Raw genomic sequence first — 24,590 nt, 5'->3', positions numbered from 1 at the left:
AATTAATTAATAGAGTGGTCGGTTGTATACACCTAGGGATGATAACGTTTTCATTTTTGAGAAAAACGATCGTTTCGCTATGAAAACGACGACGAAAAATCGAAAACGAAACGATCGTTTTTAAAACGATCGTTTTTAAAGGTTCGTTTTTAAAACGATCGTTTTTTTAAAGGTTCGTTTTTTTAAATGGTCGTTTTTAAAACGATCGTTTTTCAAAACGCTCGTTTTTCAAAACGATCGTTTTCATAAAATTCGTCGTTTCGTTAACACTCGTTGTCATCGTTGTTTCATCTTTGTGGGTAACCCTATATACCATGGTTTATGATAAAGAGTTGAAGAGAAGAAACAAGAAGAATGTTTGAAATAAGAATGTTTTCAGTTAAATTCATGCCCTAGAAACTTAATATTTTTGACATAACTTTTTGCTAATAAATTGAAAACCTAGAAATTTGAAAATTGTCAAATGTTTGCAGTCAACATCATCAAATTCTTTTTAAATAAAGAAAGATACGTAAACATATCGTGATGTACACAACCGACCACTCTAATATTTAATTAATAGGGAGGTTGGCTGTGTACATCTGAGCTAAGCTTCACCTCTTCGTTTTATTACTCTATGGTAAAGTTTCTGACCGGGTTTACTGTTTAGTTCCAAGGAGCATGGAATATAAGGGAGATGCAGTCGACCCGTCCCGCCCTACCATATGATTATACAATGCTTTGCAGACAGTACTTCATTTGAATAGAAATATTTGGCTGGATTTACAAATACCGCGTACATGTATTCAGAATAGGTTATATACATTAAACAGGGAAAAAACTAGACTAGGCAAACAAACACATTTTTTAGGATGCAAAAATATTAGCAATACTGCAGCATATTTTTTGTAATATAAAAAAAAGACAAACTTATAAACTCTTTTTCAAATGGAGGTAGGGCGGGCCGGGTCGTTTCAATCTCCCTTATATTCTATGCTCCTATTCTACGCATCAGAAATCAGAATGCAGAGGTGTGAGCAGGTGAAGCAGGCGCTGCAGAGGGGAGGGGTGGAATTATTGGGGTTCGCGTCGGAAGACAGATTATGCAAAATTGGAATATTTTATGACTGCCTGCTGCAGGTCCAGGTGTACTCCTTGAAATAGGCCTGTTTTACCTCCTGTACATTAAATTTGCTTTTGATTCGACTAAAAATTTTCCAATTTTAATGATCAATAGCTTTTAAGAAAGCTGAAAGTAAAGAGACAATAATATCCGTAATACTAATATTTTTCCTCTTTTTGCAAACATTCTGAAAAAAATTTGCAACAAAATATGAATTACAACTAAAAGTTTTTTATTCATTCAACAATAGAAAATTATATGTTTTTGGAAAGCTGCTGATTCGAAAATATTAACCATATCAGTTTCAATCAGTTTTGCAATAATTTTGCGCAGTTTTGCAATGATATTTTTTGCGCAACACCTATTTTTTCATTGAACTACATTTATGGATATCATAACTCGAAAGAAAGAAAGCAAATAGCTTGTGCAAACTTTTTGCACAGTTTTTGCAACACTTTGCAAAAAATATTTCTTAAGTTGAAAATATTTCATCATTTTGAAATTGTCAGGTCAAATATACTTTTTAAAAATGTGTAACATGTCTGTGTGTGAAATATTTTTAATTTGTGCAAAATAAAGTGCAAAATGCGAATTTTTCTATTTTTCAATTTTTCCTTTTTTGTCCTATTTTAGAAATGGTCAGATAACTGTACAATTTAAAATGATATGATTTATAACTTAAGTATGAATTTACAGTTCCTGCTTATCTATAAAAAAATTGCAAAACTTTGACAAAATGACATTTTTCTAAGGTTTAACTGCAACTGAGGTTTAAATGCAAGATATGTAATTGTCACTGTATGGCCCTTGCGAGTTCGTGTCCGTGAATTTATCCATTATCGGAAGCGGTATTCTGATAAAAATGGAAACACAAGTGTAGAGAAGAACAGTGCTACTGAGAGACGTATTCAGGGGCGGCTATGGGGCTAAGCCTCCCCCCTTGGACCAGTGAAATCTATTGATTTCAGGCCCAAACCGGTGCTTAGCCCCCCCCCCCTGGAAAGAGAAAAAATTTAAGCATCCCCCTGGACAAATTCCTGAATACGCCCCTGGACTGCTATTGGTGGTGCAACAGCAGTTCAATGATGGATGCAGCTAGTACTTTGTGCTTAACTAGCTATACTAGTGGGGGTATGGGAATTAATAAATAGAACTTTATAAGTTTGCTATCTTTGTTCTCAGACATTTTATGCATTCAAGAACACTTTCTTTTGAATTCTGGGGACCGGAAACTCAGCAATACTAACAAACTAAAGAAATATTTTGGAGAAACTAATGATATGTACATCGTGCTTGCATTCAAAGAGGATACAGTGGTCAAGCCTGGACGAGGTAAAGGGGGTCTTGCTACAATGTGGAAGAAAGGACTCACAATTATACTTTATGGTGGATTCCCAAAAATAATATGAATGATCTGGAACTGCTATCTCTCCTGGGTAAAATAGACAGCATATTGTCTACAACAGAATGTAAAAATGTTCTAGTCGGGGACATAAATTGTAAATTTTCTTGACCTACACATTTTGTGCAAAGTATTAGAACATTTGCAGAGGAGAAAGGCTTAAATATTTTCTGAAATCTGTCAGATAATGATCGAATTGAAGAAGTAAGTTAAACATTCAGAAATATAGTGAACAATATAACTCACACATCCACTATTGATCATTTCCTCAGTAAAGATTTTATAGTTCAGTTACCAAAGCTGGTGTGATAATTCATCCAGATAACATGTCTGGTCATCTTCCTATATTCTGTAAATTTTATATGGATCAGCTTAATTTGGAAGTAGAGAGGTTAACCAGAGTCTAAAACTAAAGAATGCGCGAATTTTAAGTTCGAGGTTAAAAGTTCTGTAAAATAATGAATAGCTATTTAAATATTAAACTTTCTCAATTTTAAATTTGAATTTCCCGGGAAAATCTGAACCAATCAGAGAAAAGGATTTATGGAGAATATTACATAACCATCGCTAATCAGCTGTTCTTACGTAACTGAAAACAAAACATACAACCGTTTTTTGGGTTTACATCCAGAAATTAATTTATCTAAAACGTGAAATTTCTTTAACTAGGTTTTCATTTCTAAATATATCGTTAAGTTGAATGCCGTTTTCTCAGCTGCAGCTGAATGATGATTGAATTATATAGACAAATAGGGAAAACGCAGTATTTCAAGATAATTTAAACCTGTGTTTAAATTTTAACTCGTCGATTTCGGCGAGTTAAATATTTAACCACAGGGTTAAATATTTAACCTTACGGTTCAAGTTCAGGTTTAAATTAAGTCAGAAGTGGCATTTAACCATGAACTTAAAATTTAAGTCAAAACTTTTCGTTCTTTAGTTTTGGACTCAGTACAACAAAACCTAGCAGGAGAAGAGTAGCAAGTAAATTATAGAGACAATCTAGATACAAGACTTAATACTCTAGACTCACCACAGGAATGTAACCTAATTGCTATACTCAATTCATTGTCAGAATCATGCTGCCAGTAGTGATGAATGCTACAGGATTATGTGAAGCTATAAATAATGCAGCAAAGTTGTCTCGTAATTTATTAGATGTATATAGGAATACATAGATATATATAGGAATACATAGATATGTATAGGAATACATAGATATATATAGGAATACATAGATATATATAGGAATACATAGATATATATAGGAATACATAGAATATATATAGGAATACATAGATATATATGGGAATACATAGATATATATAGGAATACATAGATATATATAGGAATACATAGATATATATGGGAATACATAGATATATATGGGAATACATAGATTAGATATATATGGGAATACATAGATATATATAGGAATACATAGATATATATGGGAAAACATAGATATATATAATCATGAAAAGACGAAATCTAGTGTTCTTTTTGTGTTGTTAATAATTTATGTAAAAATTCATGAATAAAAAGTAAAAAAGTATGAAGTATTAGAAATATAAGTTACATAGGCTTTTTGGACGCTTCGCGCTCATCTTCTATTTCAATTGTGAACATATATTTTCTAAAATCGAGTTTTGTTAGAAACAAAGTTTTGAAAACTCGATCATATATAAACCTTTACTGAGGTCACATGAGGTCCCACAAAATATTTGGGCCCGATCGGTTCAGCCGTTTATTGGATACAAACAGAAAAGCAAAGTATATATATACATATAGAGATTTGGAAATGATTACAAATACGGAGGAAAATTCCGCCAAACTTTTTCTCCTGAGTCCAAACACAAATATAGATACATAGTTACCCGGTAGGAAAAATTAAATATCAGCGAATGGAAAGTATATAATGGGATAAAATTCATTATTTAACAATAATTAATGGCCCACTGTATAAAATTATGTAATCCTTGAACTTAAAATTCTTAAAGATTTAAAGTTAGGATGATTTAAGTTAAATATTTTGCACATTCTTTAACTATTAGCTAGTGCTTCCAATATTGATTTTCAATTGTAAACATACAACGAAGGCAGAACACATTTCGGAACGCTTAAAGCATGTACACGTATATGATATGACTACTTCTAAATTTTCATGTTTATTGGGACGTGTATATAATACAGCAAGTCAAATTCTTAATATTATTTTATGTTAATTTATCCATTTAGACGTATCTGAATTTTGAATTTTAAATTAAAAATTCTAAAAAATTCATATTTTGGAAGGGACTGCATTATAACAAAAAGAAAGCAAGAATATGTAAAAAGTAAGGGAATCCCTAATCCCATTCCGTCCATAATGAACATAATTCTTAAGTTTTGAGAATGATTTTCGCATTCCTTATTCCGCGCGAATATTTTGCATTTTTTTGCAGAACAGGATAAGGCGAAATTTGGCAAAAACGAAAATTTTCGCACTTTTTTACGAGCGAACGAATTGCGAACAAATGCGAAATTGTTGGCGAAAAACTTTATTTTCGCGAAAAATTCAAAATTTTCGCGAAAAGATTTCCCTTTTCGATGGAAACCCTTCTATTAAGGTGTCTTTGGAAAGCTTTTTATTTCAGTTATTTTAAGGTATACATTTTACTTTCTGGGTTGCATCTTTATATTCCAATAAATTATTTTAGACAAGTGATACAGAGATTGCCCGATGTTCTCAAGTTTTCTTCCGAGATAGAGGGAGCAATCTTATTATAAAATTATAATTTAAATAATAAATAAAATAATGCCATGGTACAGACATGGCCAATGCGAACTATAGCCCACTGGAAAAAAAATGATGCTATTTCTTTTTAATCAATCGGTACATTTAACAGCTCGGGTTTTCATCAAAAATATTTAATATAACCAATCTGGGCCAAAAATTCAATTTTTCTAGATTTTTAGATCTGTGACTTTTGCTTAAAGAAGTGGTTGCAACAAAAAAAAGTATGAGAACTAGAAAGAAAAAAGTTACATCTAACTAAAGCAGAAATTTAGAGTTTTCCAGTAACCTCTAAATGCAATTGAGCGAAAATTGTTCCCTCAGAACCAAATACGCCTACACAACGTTTTTTTGTGGAACACATTCTCGAAAGAACACTTGTGGAAAAGATTAACGAATAAACACTCTTGGAACATATTTTAAAATTATTTTGATTGTCAGTTAAAAACACTCAACCTAATATAATTCGGAACAAAGAAAATGAGTTTAATAAGACCAATTTGACGAACCGAAAAAAATAACGAAACAACGTATGTTTTATTTTAGGGTTAAAATCCTGAAAATCCGTACATTTTGGCCACCCTTCCACACAGATTTTGATTGAACAATTTAGTGTTTATTCGCTTTATAGTCCGAATGAACGTTAGTACGTATATACGTCTATCCGATCAATCATTAGTGCAATCGATACAAAAGTATAAAAAGAAAAAAAATATATTTAAACTTATAAATTATTAGTTACAATTGTTCCAAATAGAAATCCATGAAGGCTTTCCTACAATAAAAAACATGGTTTACATTGGATGTTACATGTTCATGCTTTCTTTAAATGATTTGCCGATACAATAAAAGTAATCAACAAAAATTAATAGAATTGCACCCATATATAAAACAACATTTAAGCATTAGTATTTGATATTCTTCAATCAATGATTTCGTTCCGTCTGGTTTCTTTAATCAATGATTTCGTTCAGTCTGGTTTCTTTAATCAATGATTTCGTTCAGTCTGGTTTCTTTAATCAATGATTTCGTTCAGTCTGGTTTCTTCAATCAATGATTTCGTTCCGTCTGGTTTCTTTAATCAATGATTTCGTTCAGTCTGGTTTCTTTAATCAATGATTTCGTTCAGTCTGGTTTCTTTAATCAATGAAGTCGTTCAGTCTGGTTTCTTCAATCAATGATTTCGTTCCGTCTGGTTTCTTCAATCAATGATTTCGTTCCGTCTGGTTTCTTCAATCAATGTTTTCGTCTCTTGGGAACAGAGGAACCTTCTCTATTTGATTTTTTATCCTTGCTCGATTCAGTCTTTGAAGGATTTGACTCCAAACCTTTAGATTTAGTTTTATGGTAAATGTCCAGGAGAGCCAGAGTATCACGTATTTCCCCTGAACAATTTAAACAATTAAATTTCATGAACAATATCCCCCCTCGTATCAGGATCCGGATCCGGATACATCATCACGGATGCGGATCCGCGGATCCGGATCCGGATCCGAATCAAAATGATATGGATCCGAAACACTGATCTTAACAATGAATATAATTACTCTTGAATAAATAAATAAAAACAAGTCTATCAAAATGATGTTATCATTAAAATTTTTTTTTTAAATAACCTTTTTCTAGTAGATGTTTATCTGCTGCTGTTTGAACATCCTTCAGAAATTTCAGATCAAATCTAAACATAACTAAATTAACGAAATATATATTTAAATATTTTTATTCAATCTTAAATATTTTAAATTATTTTTTTTTCCAATCCAAAAATCGTTCACTCCATGTTAATTAATATATGAATGTTCCAGTTTCCTGAGTTGTGAGTGTTCACATGAAATACTGTTCATTAAAAAATCTTTCATTTACGAGACAATTCAAACTGAATTATCTATCCTATTCTAGTCGACTTTCCAGGAAACTTGTGAGGAAGACAATTCAATCTTATTTGAATTGAACCCTCTTTTGATTTATAATAAACTGTGTACAGTGATCACCCTATAACACTGGAATATGAAGACGATATTATAGCAATGCTTAAGTGCATTTCATGCTGTTACTGAGCTAATAGTTTTGCTTGACACTTATTAAACTACTAATTTAGTGAAATGGTTCTGTTACCAATGTCCAATTGCTGTGGTTCGTGCTCATTTGACTTTTTAAAAGTTATAACTTTGTTTTTAGAGTAGTCTTCCAATTCCAGAGTTTTCTGGTTCTCACTGTATGTACCTAGGATGCTGAACAGCCTGCTGTTCTGGATCAATATCTACCAAAAGTTCTAGATCAGGTTCAGACATTAGAGCAATACTTCCTGGGGAGCTTTCTAAAAAGAAATTTGAAAAAGAAAACTAGATTATTTAAATGAAAAGAACTGGGCTAATGAAAAAAACAGAAATAGAAAAAAATGTTACCAAAAAATAGAGAAATGTAATCTCCATTCTCCAAATACCCAACTTAATAGGAATGAAAGAGGAAGGGTGGAATATCATGAAAATATATACCCTTGATAAAAAAGTGCAGTGTCTTTTAAAACATTATCTTTGGCTGTTTAAGTATGACTTTCTTACATTTTTAAGTATTTATTTTCTAAAATTCACAAAAAAAAACAAATATTTTAATTAAATTTTCAAAACCGTCTATAGTACATTTCACTCGCTAAAATTAAGGTTAAAAAGGGAGTAAAGGAGTAGATTGAAAATGGATTAATACTAGTCTAAGGAGTAGATTGAATAGGGATTTATACCTAGTCTCAGGAGTAGATTAAAAAGGGATTAATACCTAGTCTAAGGAGTAGATTGAAAAGGGAATAATACCTAGTCTAAGTAGTAGATTGAAAAGGGATTAATACCTAGTCTAAGGAGTATATTATAAATGTATTAATACCTAGTCTAAGGAGTATATTGAAAAGGGATTAATACCTAGTCTAAGGAGTAGATTGAAAAGGGATTAATACCTAGTCTAAGGAGTAGATTGAAAAGGGATTAATACCTAGTCTAAGGAGTAGATTGAAAAGGGATTAATACCTAGTCTAAGGAGTAGATTGAAAAGAGCTGAGGAAGGGTTTACAGAATCAACCTCATCACCTACTCCAAAAGGACTCCATCTAATTACCAAAATTTCAAATGAAAAAAAAACAAACAAATGTACAGCTAGATTAAAGGGACTGTAAGCGTAATTTATATATTATATTGAGAAATCCCTCAAAATGAAAGACCCGTATAAACCAGAATCCAACCTAAAATTCGGGGAAACGGATCAAAAAACCGGGAAATTCTCTAAAAATTAGATTTTAGGGATTTCCGATAATTTTTGAAAAAAACAGGAAACGCCTTAAAAATATTCATTTTGGGGAGGTTTCCGTTTTTTTGAGTCTGATTCCGTGTTGAGGCGTTCCATAGCACCACACGGTTAGTCAAAATAAAACTAAGTTTTATCAGAATAATTAATTTTTTTTAGTGTTCTCTGCTTGATTATCAAATCCCCTGAACAGTCCCTTTTTTAGTTAAAATAACTGCTTACTTTTCTTCTTTAAAAAGTAGCATCAGGCAAGTGTTGTCTGGAAGAGAGAATAGATAATCCTGAAGTTTTGAATGGTAATATTAAATACTTTTGTTTACATTGATTTTCAAAGAAAATGACCACTTTAAAAAAGACCATTTAAATATGATCATAAGAAGTTTATATTCATTTCTAGATATTTTAAGAATATTATTTTTGTATTAAAAGGTTGTGATAATGAATGAATATATGGGGGAAAAATGACAAAATATCAGGGTTTAGAGCTGGAAACCTTTCATGAAAAGTATGGACAACTTCCTCAAGTAAATAATTCTCAACCAAGAGTTAATTTCTATTATTATAAATCAGGAGATTTTGTCATTATTATAATCCAGATACAGAGCTCTAAAATGTTTTCTTTAAAGAGATCAGGGACTGAATTTAATAAATTTCAGCTAGGTTGCTAACTACTGCCATGCCGGTTCGAATCTTGAGTCACCAGTTCAAAGTTAAAGATTTACTAGTATTGAATCGGTGATTCAGGATTCAAACCGGCTGAAGGTAGTTCAGGGACCACTCCAAATAATAAAATTTGATCAAAACCAATAAATTCCCCCCCCCCCTCCCTATTTGATTTATAAATTATTAACATTCCTCATCCTCTATTTCTGTTCCATCTTCTTCTAGTACCAGCTCAACTGACTAGCGGCAATCTCTCAATCAATAGGAAAGTGTTTTTTTTATTATTTAACTTTCTTTTAGTTTTTCTTTTGGAAAATCATCCCATCTTCTTTGAAATTATTTTTTTTCCAAACAAAATAAGTTAAAAAAGGTTTTAAAAAGGTCATCATACAATATCATTTCTTTTTCTCACCTTTAAATCTGCATATTTTTTGGTAAAATCAATTATGTTATAGTAATAATAATAGACAGTCATTTATATCAATGTGAATTAACTTTCCAAGAATAGAACTAAAAAATCAGTAAATGGAAAAGTAATTAATTGTATTGCTAAAAAATGGAAAATAGTGGATTAACTTTTACATTGAGAAATATTTCCCTGGTTTGTTGGATATTCAAATTTAGTTTTAGCTTTGATGAGAAGATCATCCAATCCATCCACCATAATTCCTTTTTTTCTTGTTCGTGTTCTATCCAGCACCTGGATAATACAGAGTACAGGCCATACATTTTCAGAAGAGGTTCAAGATTTGATATCTTTCTAAGAGTAAAGAACCCGTTGCACTTGCAATTAAGACATTTTGTAATATCTCTGTAATTAATAGCAGCCGGTTCTGTTTTTGAATGTAGACTTATATAATTGCCTAGGAGACTTGGAACCTCTGAACAGTGACCTCCGTCGGCTCAAATTTTTATCTCCGGTCTCATTGGACTTAAATAGCCCATTTTTAAATATGTACTCCCAATGACCCCTAAAATAAATGAAAAAAATCCTAAGTTTTTGATGCCAAAACAGGGTGTCAAAGATTGCGTTTCTTTGATTTTTTCTTAAATGCAAAAGTGACATGTCCTGATAAAAAACCTGGCAGGGAAGGGATGGCCCCTAAGTTACACCTCTGCTTCCCTTAAGAGGATTATAAAGTTTTGCTGTGGTCTGACAACTGGACCGACTGCCTTCAAGTCGGGATCAAGAACTGTTTCTCTAGATACGCATGTGGCGGCTGGTAATATATTACAAACTTCTTTTTCCTAAAGCCTAGTATTGACAACCTTGTTTAATTCTAAGGGATAGCTCTGGCTGGGTTATTGGCCCACAATCAAGGTGGCTTAAGATCTTGTCATAGAGTAGTAAACATGTTAGGACCAGCCCGACATTCTCGCGGGTGCCGTAATCTAGCCTCTAGATTGAAGAGAATATATATATTTTTTTTAAATGTTGTATTCATTACAATTATTTGTTCGTAATTTATTTTTAAGATCATTTGGAGTATATATTTAAAAGAATTGCTCATTTTTAGCAAGCAAGGCGGAGACAAAAACTCGGAGCCAACGCAGATTACTATTCAAGGTTCCATGTCTCCGGGAAGAGATAATTTTATTTATCTTCATTTTCTACCTGTAATCTAGAAGTCATTATGAGTGTATACTGTTTAGTGTATATGCATAGTCTGGTGTATTTATTTATACCGAGTCCGGAGATAAAATTAGAAAAATAAAGGTCACTTTGAAGAGGTTTACGATTGGGGCCATTGGAAGCGTGAAGTGTAAATAAAAAAGGCTTTTATGTCTTTTGTCTGATAAAAAATCAGAGGCGATGAGGGTCACATTATAGATGATCCAAGTTTCCAGGAAAAGATATCGGTAATCTGGCTTCATATCCTGCTCCTAGGTAATTAGAACCGGCCACGCATCTAAATGTAATGTAAAAAGTCAATTCGTCAACAAAATACTTAAAACACCCTCCGTAGCACACTAAATTTTTTTTTTTTTTTTTAAATTTTTAATTGACCATGTTTCAGATAATAATATAAATAATATTTGCTTTTTTCTTTTCTTGCAACATTTTTAATAAAAACAATTGTCACTTTTTGCATTAAAAAATAAAAAAACGCTTTTTTGACACCCTGTTTTGGCATCAAAAACTTGAGGAAATGTCTTTTTTTAACATGTATTCTAGGGGTCTTTGGGAGTATATATTAAAGAATGGGCTATTTAAGTCCAACGATGCCGGAAATAAAACCGGAGCAATGAAGGTAACTTTTCGGAGGTTCCAGTCACTATTGTTTAATTAGAACTGGCCACCATCTATATTAGGGCGGAAAATGCCAAAAAAAGTGTGATTTGTCCCAAAAAAAATATATAATACCCCGTAGTCCACAAAAAGTAATTTTTTAGAAATTTTTTTTTGTTCATCAATGTGTTAAATAATAACATAAATTATATTTTCTCTTTTCTTTTCCTGTGATATTTTTTATCAGACATGACACTTTTTGCATTTAAAAAAAATCAAAAAAACACAATTTTTGACACCCTGTTTTGGCATAAAAAAATTGAGGATTTTTTTCCATTTATTTTAGAGGCCATTGGGAGTATATATTAAAAATGGGCTCTTTAAGTCCAACAAGGCAAGAAATGAAAATCGGAGCCGAGCCACTTTTCAGAAGTGCCAAGTTTCCGGAAAGAGATATCGGTAATCTGACTTCATATCTTACTCCTAGGCAATTATATGAGTCTAAATTCAAAAATAGAACCGGCTACTATTAATATTTACAGAGATATTACAAAATGTCTTACTTGCAACGGGTTCTTTATATCCAAATTATTTACCTTAAATGGTTTCTTTTTACCACTTGATGAGGACATAGCTTGTTTTAAAAAAGTTTATCTGAAACAAACATGAGCTTTGAATTAAGGCTTGGGTTTCTTTTAATTTCTTTCCTGTACTTTGAGCCAATTCGTCTCTTAGAGGAAGTGATAGATTTTCTCTCTTTCTGATTTCTGACACTTTCTTGCATTTTCAAATTTTTATTTAGATATTTAAGTCGGATAAAAAACCGAACCTTGGAATATCATTCAACCACCTTTATGTTAGTGCCTGAATGCTTGGACATAATTATTTTAGTTAAAGATCCAAATGGGTCATATTCTTTGCTGATATCATTAATTTAGATGGAAATCATTAAATAGTTCCTCGTTCACTAGGACAGACCCTTTGAGACGCCTGCACGCCAAAGTTATTAAAAACTTCTTCTTCAAACTTTTATTAATCGAAAAAATACAAATACAGTATTGTGAATAAATGTTCAAACGTACATTAAAAATATATATATGGAAATGCACGAATGCTAAAACTTATCAATGAAATTGCTTAACGCAATTTACTCTCTATATAAAGATTTACGAGATGAAAAATAACAAAACAGCTCCTTGACAAAAATAAGCTAGAGACTTTTAGACATATTATTAAGACTACTACAATAGATAAATGCAAAAATTAATATAAAAAAATATAATCGCTCAGTATTTAGGGGTCTGTCCTAGTGAACGATTTTTGGACCCCCCCCCCTTCCTATCAATTTTGTACATGACGAAATTAGTATTTATTTAATATTTAGCATTATTTAGAGTTAGGTTAGGTTAAGACACTTTCTGGGCCTCGAGCGCTGCGGCTAGGATGGGCTAGGGGGCCGAGCGCTGCGGCCACGGGTTAGATTAGTTAAGACACTTTCTGGGCCGAGCGCTGCGGCCTAAGGGTCAATTATATCAATGTCTAACATATAAGATCCATGTACAAAATTGATAGGAGGGGGGGAGGGTCCAAAAATCGTTCTCTAGGAATATACCGTATTTAGTGTTCTGGAACCATTATTAAATTGGACAGTAATCATCCTGGCAATTTAATGAATTCATTGAAGACGTTTTTAAAAACAAACAGTAACAAATTTAGAGTTTGGCGCGGCGAAGTGGGCATGCAGTGAGACATAACATAATACTAACTGTTAACTTTTGAATCTGCAAAATTAGAATTCAAAAACATTAATTTCAAGATTTAAATTGTTATGATTTTTTTTTGAACTGTTGGCGGACTTGGCGGTTCCAATCTTCTTCAATCGAACAGTGTTGTATATCATCTGAACTATTAAAACCTTAATTTTATAAATTATTTTTTTGCAAAATTCAAAATGTAAAGAAATTATTATTTTCCAATTTTTGTAGTCGATTTAATGAAAATTATGGGATTTATTAATTTACTTTTCGGAAATTTTTGTCTCGTAGTTCTGATGATATAGCATATGCGTGCAATGCCCCAATCCCATGGAACATGCCGCAAACGTTTTTTATTTTAATAACGTTACGTTATTCAGAGGATTTACAAATTTGCCGAAAAAGTTGCTACTTCACACTTTCTCAATTAATTCATTGATAATGTTTACACGCTTACTAATAAAGGGCCTGTAGACGTTCTTTAAAATGACCACTCATTTTGTCGATTTTCAGCAAGGACTCGACTCAGAGGTTTACCGGGGGGCACCGTTGTGGGGATTGAACATACCAATCCAGAAATTGAGGGTTACTTATATAACGGGGTCCGTCCTAGTACGATTTTTAGACCCCCCCACCTTACCCCTCCTTTCAATTTATTCATGACCACTTATTCTTCATCAAAATTATTACTATTTTTTATTATTCAGGGTTAGGTTAGGTTTAGACAATTTCCGGGCCGATCGCGGCGGCTAGGAAAGGTAATGTGGCCGAGCGCTGCGGCCACATGACCAATGCTATAAATGTATAAATTTGATAGAAGGGAGTAGGGGTCCAAAAATCGTTCTCTAGGAAATTACCCGCATTCTTGGTTTTGACACTTTTGACTCTCCAAAAGTTACAATGGTGCAAAGCTTTTGTATCCTAAAGAGCCTTTTTCTCCGCAGCCGCTTTTAAACCTTCTCTATCGAATCGATTTGTCTTAAGTTCGGCAGTTTTTTCTTTTGGAAATAACCGATTTTGAAACCCTCCCCGTTGTGGTTTGTGGCGAAATGGACGGACTAGAAATAGTACTTTACCCATATGTTTCAGTTAAGGCGCATGTAAACTATTTAAAGAACCAGTGGTTCAAAACTTCCTTCTTATGGACACTTTGAAACCATCTTATTAACTAATATTCCTTATTCTACTAAGTACTTATTATGTTTTATCAGAACTCTTATTAGAATCTGATTCTAATAAAAATATTTCTATTTCAGATAACTAGCGTTAAGTATGTCGTCTGATGAAGCGGATCGTGATGATATCAAGATGGATGATGATGACAGAGACCCCATAGCAATTCGCAGTATTGTAACAGGTATTTGTTATTTAAAAGAATGAAACTTAATATCGAGTACCATTTCAAAACATGCGTTTAAACTGTATCCGGCAGATATTATACAACATATTTGTTGAGGAGTTGATATAATGGTTGATTGACATAATGATAGATTTTATATTGATTGATTGATAAAATGATTTTTTCAATAAAATGATTGGTTGATTAAATGTTTGTTTGTTAAAATGTTTGATAAGTATTATAATTGATTGATAGAATTATTGATTGATTGATTAAATGATTGATTGGTTGATAACACGCTTGATTTAAAAAATGATTGATTGATAAAATGATTTATTGATTTAATGATTGATTGATATATTGATTGCTTAATTGATTTCTCCCAAGGTCCTGAGGCCGGATCTATTATCGGAAGGAAGGGAGAGACCGTGAAGAATATTCGAGCTGAATCCCAGGCTCAAGTAAATATCGAGGGGGACAGTCAGCTCGAGAGAATAATCACCGTGAGAGGGAAAACCGATTCCATTTTCAAGGTAATCATAATTGAGTTGAGTAAATTCGGTTTGATTTTTACTGATTGATCCACGTGATTTGAATGTTTTGACTAAGTTTGTTGGTTGACATGGTTTACTTGATTTGGTTTAATGTGAAGTGGTTTGGTTTGGTTTAATGAAAAGTGGTTTGGTTTGGTTTAATGTTTTTGGTTTGACATGATTTCATCAGAGTTAAAAACTTCAGAATGGGATACCCTTTATCTCGATCGGTTAATTATTCTGAAGATTAATAACAAGAGGAGAACAAGCAATATTTAATCTGGAGATTAAGAAAAAGAGTGGATCAAGCATTAATCCCGATATCCACCATTTTAAAGTTCCCAGCTCAGATGTGGTCTGGTTTCACCTAGTTTTATCTGGTTTGATTGGGACGTTGCTTTTATTTTTTTTTTTTAGATTTGAATATCTGATTTTATATTTAGGCGTACACCATGATATGCAAAGTTTTGGAGCAAAGAGAGAAAAGGGAGGACAAGGAAAAATCCAGGAACAGGTAAGGATAATAAAGGAAGGGTGTAGTGGGAAACCTATGGGGAATGGAGAAATAAAGAAAAGTGAAATCTACGATGAAAGCAGAAACTAAAAGGGAAATTTGGAAACTAAATGGAAAGATGGGTGGGACTGGGGGAAGTGTCATTTTCTGAAGCTTCGGTATTCATTGTTAAATGAAATAGGTCTGGAACTCCTGATCCAGATGAATTGAATCTCAAGGTTCTAGTTCCAGCAGTTCAAGTTGGAGCTCTCATAGGAAACATTTAGAATAGAATTTTATCTTCAGTTTTATCTTAATTCTAGAGTTTTTTTGTTTTAGTTTCTTTACGTACTTTCTTATCTGTGTCTCTCTATGTTGCAGAATACTTTTTTTTATTAAATAGTGCATAAGTTTTACAGCGACATAACATTCACACAAATTATATGTTAATATTGAAATATTGTTTAAAATATGTTCTAAATTGTAATTATAGGAAAGGGCGGGGAGAAGATTAAGGAAATTAGGTAAATTTTTTTTAAATAAGGTTTAGTTGCAAGCATTTTTCAGTAAACATTTGAGTTATATTTAGTTTTATTACAAATTTCCTAAATAATTTTTTTTCTTCGCGGTTCGTTTTATAAATGAGGACGTTTCTGTGTTGGATAGTTTTTTTTTAAACTAGAAATTAACACGTTTAAATTTTCCATGAAAATGTGATGCATTTTTGTCCGGAGGGATTCTGATGCGGATATACATCAAAGTGTGATAATGTAACCGGTTCAGGATGCTTTTTTGTCTGATGGGCGTCAGTATTAGAATTCACAGTAAGCTGTGACTGTTAGGTCCATGGATACACTTCGGCGGCGACCCCTATTTTATTGAAAGATGGGTTGTCGGCTAATAATTCAAATTTGGAGCCGGATCCGGATTGAAAAATTATATTTGAACCGTTGTATCCGCAACATTTTGGCTTCCTGAATCCGGGTCCGCCAAAAAAATGCGGATCTACGGATCCGGATCCAAGGTACAAAATAAGAACGAAAAACTTTTTGCTCTTAAAACCTAAATTTGAACTGTTGAAAAAAGAGAGATTATTAAAATATTATTTGTTCTGAATGGTTCATCAAGTTTTAGCTTGAAAATAATCGAAAAAGAAAACAAATAATTTGAAAATTGTGTTGTTCATAAATTCAGTAGATTTTAAAGAAATGTTTAAGACCCGGATACGGACCCTGATCTGCATCAAAATGAAATGATTTTATTATTGACTATTGTAGAGCTGAGACTGGAGCAGATATCAATATCTCATCTGATCCTCTTCCAGGTTCTTCGGAGAGGTAAACGAGTAGCTACGAGGAAAATATATATTTTAATGAATTATTCAAATATTTTGTAGAATGATTGATATTAAAGGAAATGTAAGCCTAGTTTTAAGGGAGGGTGTGGCGGCTAGACGTAGACATAGAAGTTGATCTGACAAGTGACAATGCTGAGAAATTGTTTAAGATTCAATCTTAAAAATCCTCCTTGATTCTCCATTCTGATAAGTTAATTAATAAGTTAACTGTATAGTGTATAGTTATTGTAACATTTTTCATCGTCGTTATTGAATAGTTAAAGAAAAGATTCTCAAAAACATCTCTCCAAATTGAACAATATGAGGATTTTAACGATTGAATTTGCGCTATTGCTGAACAAATAAGCACCGTAAAAAACGTTTCAAAGGTCTCAACTGAGCCCTAAACAAATTTCTACATTCTTAGCCTAAAGTGATGGCAATGTCCGATTTACCACGGTCCCCTTAAAAGCCTTTTCTTATCAAGAATGAATTAGTTTTATAATTTTGAAAACAGATCAATTTAAATAGCGGGTTCTCAACAACTGTGACATGCGCATTTCTACTGCAGGAAATCCAATTATCAGACTAGATTAACGACAATATCTTCCACATTATTGATTAGATGAAGGTTTCAGGGTTAACGTTGTAAATCTCGCATTGCCATATTGGTATGGATGGCCAATTACATATACACTTACACTTTACAGCCCCAGCCCATTTAAGGAATATATGGGGTTCCTATCAGAAATATTATTTCTTATTTAATTATTAATAAATTAATTCCTTTCTTTGTTAGTTTAGAATTAACTCATCCTTATTTTTCATTCCATCATAACAAAAATTTATTCATTATTTTGATACTTGATTTCTCTATCTAGAAATTCAGTAGAACTTATGAATAGTCAGACATGAAAAGGCATTTTGTTTCACTTTCTATTTGTTTTTATTTCTCCACGTAAAAGCGCACAATATCTGAAGAAAACAATTGAGAAGAGGGGGGAGGATGAAATATTAAATATATAGAGTATACGGAATAAGTTTACACTAATCAGACGAATTTACAATCTAATTTTACAAATATGATTGATGAAATGATAAACGATAAATCTAATCCTGCCATTTCCAAAATGTGGTCTGCTTTTTTTGAAATTGACAGAGATATATTTGTGAACAGTCGCCTGATTAAATGTGGATTATTTCTTTCTAATTATGTATATTATTATGTATATTTTTCTTATATTCAGGGAAATGAAGATAAGGGGTAAAAGAGAACAGATTACTAAATGTATATTCCATATCTGCAGTATTCTGATGGAACATCCTCCGAAAGGTAATCTAATTAAGAAAGCTTTTCGCTCAAATATATATATATATAAATATATAATTCATGCAGCCGAGGAGTGTTTAAAACACGAAATAATTTGAACAGCAATAAAATGGAAAAACAATCTGTTTTTTATTTATCAGATATATTTATATAAAATATATAATTTTTTAAAAGAGTTTTAAAATTCCACGTGCAACGCCCTCCCCCTTGAGTATAAACGTCGCAACCGGTATCCTTTATTTGCGAGGGAATTTATTTTAAAATGAATTATATTTTAATCATAAAAATCAAAATATTAAGATTTTTGATCTAATAACCTAGAGCCGCGCATTTGTGATCCAATTAGCCCAACCCGTTAACAACCTTCCGAGATAATGAGATAATAAATGATTGATTGATTGATTTGTTTATTGATTGATTGATTAGTTGATGTTCGTTTATACAAACCGGAATCACGAGACCATCAGAGGGACAGGGACCGNGGGGGGGGTGATCCCAAAACTATCAAATCATAAATTAAATAGAAACCGAACATTGATTATTATTTTGTCATTGTTTACAAAATACCAAGGAAACAATTATTTCAGCTTTCACATTTGACCTACATGGGACTCGTAAAATTGTGTAATAGGAAGACGACAATTTAATAATGTTACAGGGTTTCTCAAAGAGGATGAGATTTTTTTCAAACTGTAATCTTATTTCTCTCTTTGTTAATGCATTATTTAAGCCATAAAAAACTCTAATGCAGAAGATTTAGTTAAACCATGAGATCTTAAAGTTACCTTGTATAAGTAATAGTATATTAGTATTACATCTTGTTGAAATGAAAATAGTTGCTTTCAAATCAACAATTTAAGTGAAATGGGTCAAACAGTTGTCTTCCTATTCTAGTTTTTTTGGTCCTACTGTCAGCCAATAAGAATGCGATTTTACGCTTTTTACGATATACGCTGACCTTCTAATGTTTCTATGTTGTATTATTTCAGGGACAGAGATTATGGAGTTCGTAACTACCGGGACAGGTGGGATAAATGCATTTCTCATGCTTCTCATATTTGACAATTCTTTATTTCCGCGTCATTTTTTTGGCAATGTTCAATTCAAAAGACTGTTTGATTTATTAACAATTAGTAAGATTCTTTTTATCTAGAAGTTTAAATTCTAAAAAAAAATCATTTTCTCACTTGAGGCAATTTTAAAGAGAAACCATGAATTGAAAATTGTCAATTTTCCGTACTCGTTTTTTCGTTTCGGCTGTGCAATGTACACAATTTAAATCTTTAAGGCAAGAAGGTGGCTTCCCGAATTTTGTTTTCTATTTTTACATGTTTAAGATTTTATTTGGTAATTTCAAGAGCCCAGAAAACTCAATAATCTCACTGAAATGTTAATTTATAGATCGGGCTTAGATTCAATTTAGCGCATTTTATTTGATAATTTTCGGAGATTTGACAAAAAATAAAGATAAAGATTCTGTTTAGTTATCACGAGAGGAATGAATACGAGCCCCGAGGCCGGGGTAGGTCGGATATGGTCTCCGATAGGATCGGAGCTTCACCCTTCGACGCAATCATCGACTTCGCCAGGAGGCACGACGGAGGAAACAGGACAAGGTAGAGTCTTAATACGATCGAGTTGATAATTGTTTCTATCAGTAGTTATTTAATCTATTTAATAAATAATTGATAAAGATGTTGGATATTGGGTCTTTTAATTATTGAATACTTTTTTTTAGAAAATTTTATAACGTGATTTTAGAGCTTTGTATGAACTCAATGTGTTTTTTATCATCGTCAATAAAATTTAATATTGGTGCAATGTCGTCTTAACATTTAACAGTTCTGTTTCTCACTGTCAGTTTTTTAAATTTTGATTTATTTGTTTATCTAGAGATCGTGAAGTCAAGCATGAGATGTTTGTTTCTAATGATCAAGTTGGGTCCATCATCGGCAAAAAGGAATTCATAATTCATAATTTATAATCTTTCCGTTGTTGTTGTAGTTGTTATTGTGTCCAAGAAACCATTTTAGAAAATGACAAGGGGAAGTAGTATATTTTCCATCGAAGGTAAACTGGAATTCTTGATATTTAATTTTACTGGCGTTATTTATTAATTAATTACCATTATCGGTCTACTTACAATGTCTTCCAGGGGTTCATATTTTGTTGAAAGATTTCTTCTGTGCCCACTTTCCTTTACAACAAATATATTGTTTTTGTATTGAAAATCTATAAACTACAAGAAATAATAATTTTTATTTATGCGTTATTTAGTTTTTTCATTCGTAAAAATATTTGACTGAATGAATGTTAGGGATGTAAGATCAATGAAATACGTAGTATGTCTGGAGCAAGCATAAACATCACGGAAGTTGGTGAGTTTTTTAAATTACTAGGCTGAAAAATTATTGCGGAATTTTAAAAAAAAATTCGTGGATTTTCAAGAATTAAATTTTTTTACAAAATTATAAACCTTTAAAACACATTTTTTTAAATTTTTATCATTAATAAACCTTCCCTGTGGTCATGTGATGTCCCACAAAAAATTTGGGCCCGATCGGTTCAGCCGTTTTGACGTTTATTGGATACAAACAGACAGATGTCATGAAAGGGATTTTAAACGTATTTTCAAGTAATCCTTCATTCACAACGGTACCCTAGAAATCTTTATCTGATAAATAATTTGGAAGATTTTTTTCTAGGTTTGAAAGTGTTAAATCCTATATGTTTTAATTCATTCGAAATGCACAAGTCACTTTTGTAGAGAAATCATTATTGAAAATCAGGTTTCAAAATTATCAACATTGATATCTAATTCAGACTTGATCAGAAAAAAAACTTTTTAGGGCGCCATAGGGAAGCCGGCAATATACCACCTTTGCATGGAGGGTCACTTGAAGTAACGCGCTTTGTCATTTTAACAATTCAAAACCGTTTATCTGAGATCAATAGCATAGAACTCATTCAGAAAAAAATATCGATGCGGCCTCAGCAGACGGTTAAAAAAACTGTTTTTATTGTTGGCAGCAATTTTAAATTAAAGAATCATCTTGGAATTACTTTCGTTTAACTAGCAATCAATCAAAAATCCATTTATCTCTGTTAAGTATGAGCGTGTTAAATTACATGAATAGTCTCTTTAACTCTGCTACCCAGGTTCCGGAGGTTCTAAGAGGGGGGATAAACGAGAGTTTGTCGGAGATCCGGATAGAGAGAGGGTCATAGGAACATAAACATACCAATAAATTCAATTATGAAATTTTTTTTATATTTTATTTTAAATATAATTTTTTACAAAAAAAATTAAAACAGCAGTGAATTTATTCTCTGGCTGTTGAATCTTCTTTATAGCTAAGTTTTCAATTGTTTTTTAAATCTTCAGAAAAATATTCGAAATATCAAATTCTGTTAAACTATATAACTATAAAGGGGGAATTACAATTATTTATATTCTTGAAACTGAAAATAACATTAATTAATTGGGAAACTCGAAATATTTCTTTGTATTGATTTTTCAGCATAACTTTCTTTAAATATTGATTTTTTTCGCACAGTTTTTAATATTTGAAATGTGTTTTGTGTAGAGATTTTTGGATCTCCTGAACAAGTGGCAATTGCCAAAAGTTTGATCAACGTTGCCGTGGAACTCGCTGATTCAGAAAGGTGAGTAAAGAAAATATTTTGATTAGATTAAGGAAGGGTGTCTAGACATGAACCCATAAGAGTCAATGTTCTGTTGTAAAACAGCAACTTTATATCTAAACAAACCTTGAAAGTTTTCATATTAATTCAAACCTGAACTTTTTGCCGTAAACTTTCAAATTTATCTGGGACCGAAGTTAATAATTAATTATCAAGCATGGTTGAACCAATTTGATATTGTGGTAAGTACTAATTATTGAAGGGGGATTAAAAATGGATAATCTCAGGTGTCCAGGTTAACTTTAGGATGAGTAATGTGATATTGTACCCTTAGATATTTATACAAGACTTTCTGCATTTCTATGAAAGTTGATTGAAAACTGGGATAGGCCTGATTTGATGCCTTTCTCCATTTATTAGATCTGTTTCAATCTGAACAATTTCTTTAGTTTTTATACTAAAAACAAATGTTCTTGAATGTAAACTAAAAATGAAACAAGGTAGTTTTTAAATTTAATTTAATTTTGTTCTACTTTGTTATTGTCCCATTATTAATTTGTATATTTTTAGGATTACCTAAAGCCAAATTTCCATTACCAATATCTTGCCAATTTTTCACAAAGTCCCCCAGTCTGAAATCTGGAAACTTCCCAGTTCTTGTTGGTGCCTCGCTCTTGGTTATCCCCTCCTTTTCCCCTCTTCCCTCTCCACTTTGAAGTCTCTTTCCATATGTGAATGCTCCCTAATCTACTTTCAATATAAGCATTACCCTCGGACTGCAGTTGCCTGCCAGTGAATACTTCTTTCCTCCTATCTGCACTCTCACACCCCGCCTATAAAATACTCCCCTTTATCTACTCCCAACTCCCTGGAAACCACTTTCCTGCCTTTCAACTACCAAACACCAATCCCTTTCTACTCCTGACTCTATCAACCCCCTAGAGCCCCTTTATCCCCCTTCCTTTGTCTGATATGTAATTGTTACCCTCTCATGCCCTGCTAGTCAAATAAAATTCTGAAATGCAGTGCTTAGGATCCGGATCCGCAAGATTTTGGCATCCGGATCCAGGGGGTAAAATATCAACTAAAAACTGCAAAAAAAAAATTTTTTTTACTCCTAAAACCAAAATCTTGAAAAAAAGAGAGATTATAAAAATTTCCTCATTTCTGAATGGTTCATCAAGTTAAAGATAAAATTATGCGAAAAAAAAAATAAAACAAAAAATTTGAAAATTATTTTTTGTTAAAAATATTCAGTAAATCTTATAGAAATGACCTGGATCCAAATCCGGATCCGCATCAAAATTAAATGGATCCTAAGCACTTCTGAAATGTTACATAAATGTTACCTAACTACCACATAACTACTACATGACTATAAACTGTACTAAACTAGGTTTCATATAATTTAAACATCCAGTCGTTTATCATACGATGGCTGTAAGAAGTTAAAATGTAAAATAATAAGAATGATCTCTTATAAGCTATTGCTTCTCATCTCTACTTGTATGTAACCCTATGCTAAATACAGATGTAACATTAGGTTATGTAATGAATTAACAATTTGTAACATTTCTTGGTTTGCAGGGCGACTGTTATCAACCCCTCCCTACCCCTACCTTCACATTCACCCCACTCCTGCCTTCCTAAGTTCCTACCCACAATCCCTCCTTCCTGGTCAGTTAACCCCGACCCCAACCATTTTCCACAATCTGCTCTACCAGTGTAAACCTTACCCAATATACGATAATAGTGAACTATTAATCAAATCATCCGATTTCACCCAATTTTTTAATCAAATTCATAACAGTGAGTCAAACCTATATTTCCGTACTTCCTTCTCCCAATACCCATACCATTTTCTACACAGTACAAACCCCCTGTGAACCAACCAAATCATCAGGACTTGACCCTTTCCTCCACCCCTACTGCTCTACAGATAAAAATCAACACCACATTCTACACAATGCAGTTACTTTTCCCACGCCACGTTCCATTTTTAAAATCACATTAATATGCAAAAAAGCAAATCCCAAATGTTTTTAAAAATCTAAAGATTTTAATGCGAAGAATACGGTTTCATCCGTTTCGAAATATCCAGCTGATCATATCCATTTCCAAATATCCAGCCTATCAGAACTATAAAAGCTGAAACCTTATTCCCAAGTGAGCCAGCCCCTTTACCAAGTTGTGACACCTTTCCATGTCATAGCTGATATTTATCTCAGTGTCAACTGACACCAATTTTCCATTATAACTTAGTTGACACCATTATCACCTTTTCCATTTCCTCATTAGACGTGACGACAGGAGACGAGATACCAGGGACAGGTCCAGGTCCAGGGACCGGAGCAGCAGGTAAACAATAAACATCACTTGAAATCATGTCTTCAGTTCCTTTATATAACAATATCAGCATGAAACCATCTGAAAACCTTTAAAATCTCGAAGTTTAAAGTCAGAAGTATTATTATAAATGAGGATAACTGAATTCTTTCAACAACATCTATTTTTTTAATCCTCGCATTTTTTAAACTTATGTCGTAGTCCCTATAAATTCTGTCTTTTCTATTAAAGTTTGAAATTTTAAAGGTCTACACCATCATTTTTCGTTGATTTATAGATTGTTTTTTTTTTAAAGGTACGATGACCGGAGGCGTTGGTAGAAGATGAAATCCTGTTGAATGCAGAGAATA

General features: G+C 32.4%; 3 protein-coding genes across 4 annotated transcripts; 2 read left to right on the top strand and 1 right to left on the bottom strand.

Moving 5' to 3' along the window:
- Positions 1–5,880: 5,880 nt before the first annotated feature.
- LOC111699819 (DNA fragmentation factor subunit alpha) lies at positions 5,881–12,164 on the bottom strand. Its single transcript, XM_023470555.1, has 8 exons — positions 12,061–12,164; positions 9,833–9,934; positions 9,427–9,474; positions 8,794–8,852; positions 8,298–8,377; positions 7,504–7,597; positions 6,897–6,958; positions 5,881–6,665 (listed from the first exon to the last, which is right to left on the bottom strand). Exons 1-8 carry the CDS (start codon positions 12,094–12,096, stop codon positions 6,517–6,519), a joined length of 630 nt encoding a protein of 209 aa, XP_023326323.1. The 5' UTR covers positions 12,097–12,164; the 3' UTR covers positions 5,881–6,516.
- A 2,290-nt stretch (positions 12,165–14,454) lies between these two features.
- LOC111699794 (poly(rC)-binding protein 3) lies at positions 14,455–18,764 on the top strand. Its single transcript, XM_023470526.1, has 8 exons — positions 14,455–14,575; positions 14,945–15,090; positions 15,534–15,604; positions 15,786–15,859; positions 16,077–16,107; positions 16,861–16,920; positions 18,167–18,252; positions 18,676–18,764. The coding sequence occupies exons 1-8, from the start codon at positions 14,491–14,493 to the stop codon at positions 18,762–18,764; spliced, it is 642 nt and encodes a 213-aa protein (XP_023326294.1). The 5' UTR covers positions 14,455–14,490.
- Positions 18,765–19,190: 426 nt separating this feature from the next.
- LOC111699817 (poly(rC)-binding protein 4) lies at positions 19,191–24,575 on the top strand. Of its 2 annotated transcripts, XM_023470552.1 has the most exons (8): positions 19,191–19,274; positions 19,734–19,865; positions 20,143–20,209; positions 20,567–20,627; positions 21,409–21,477; positions 21,837–21,915; positions 23,482–24,252; positions 24,536–24,575. In XM_023470552.1, exons 1-7 carry the CDS (start codon positions 19,222–19,224, stop codon positions 23,621–23,623), a joined length of 603 nt encoding a protein of 200 aa, XP_023326320.1. In that variant the 5' UTR covers positions 19,191–19,221; the 3' UTR covers positions 23,624–24,252; positions 24,536–24,575. The 2 variants fall into 2 exon arrangements, with proteins under 2 accessions (XP_023326320.1, XP_023326321.1); XM_023470553.1 differs by lacking the exons at positions 23,482–24,252; positions 24,536–24,575 and adding an exon at positions 22,465–22,978.
- The last annotated feature ends 15 nt before the right edge of the window (positions 24,576–24,590 follow it).

The sequence above is a fragment of the Eurytemora carolleeae genome, unplaced genomic scaffold, assembly GCF_000591075.1.
Source record: "Eurytemora carolleeae unplaced genomic scaffold, Eaff_2.0 scaffold61, whole genome shotgun sequence".
Taxonomy (NCBI): Eukaryota; Metazoa; Arthropoda; class Copepoda; order Calanoida; family Temoridae; genus Eurytemora; species Eurytemora carolleeae.
Note: the sequence above shows the minus strand (reverse complement) of the source record. Positions and strands in the feature narration are given on the sequence as shown.

What these genes read in the sequence shown, in the direction of transcription:
- LOC111699819 (XM_023470555.1), bottom strand. Translation starts at nt 12,096, where the DNA reads ATGTCCTCATCAAGTGGTAAAAAGAAACCATTTAAG. An exon ending in GAACAGAAATAGAGGATGAG is followed by an intron (nt 8,853 to 9,426) that starts GAATGTTAATAA and finishes TCAAAACTTCAG; the next exon opens with GATTATCTATTCTCTCTTCC. An exon ending in CAGGCTGTTCAGCATCCTAG is followed by an intron (nt 6,959 to 7,503) that starts GTACATACAGTG and finishes AGTTATGTTTAG; the next exon opens with ATTTGATCTGAAATTTCTGA.
- LOC111699817 (XM_023470552.1), top strand. Translation starts at nt 19,222, where the DNA reads ATGTTGTATTATTTCAGGGACAGAGATTATGGAGTTCGTAACTACCGG. An exon ending in CATAAACATCACGGAAGTTG is followed by an intron (nt 20,628 to 21,408) that starts GTGAGTTTTTTA and finishes TCTGCTACCCAG; the next exon opens with GTTCCGGAGGTTCTAAGAGG. An exon ending in GAACTCGCTGATTCAGAAAG is followed by an intron (nt 21,916 to 23,481) that starts GTGAGTAAAGAA and finishes CTTGGTTTGCAG; the next exon opens with GGCGACTGTTATCAACCCCT.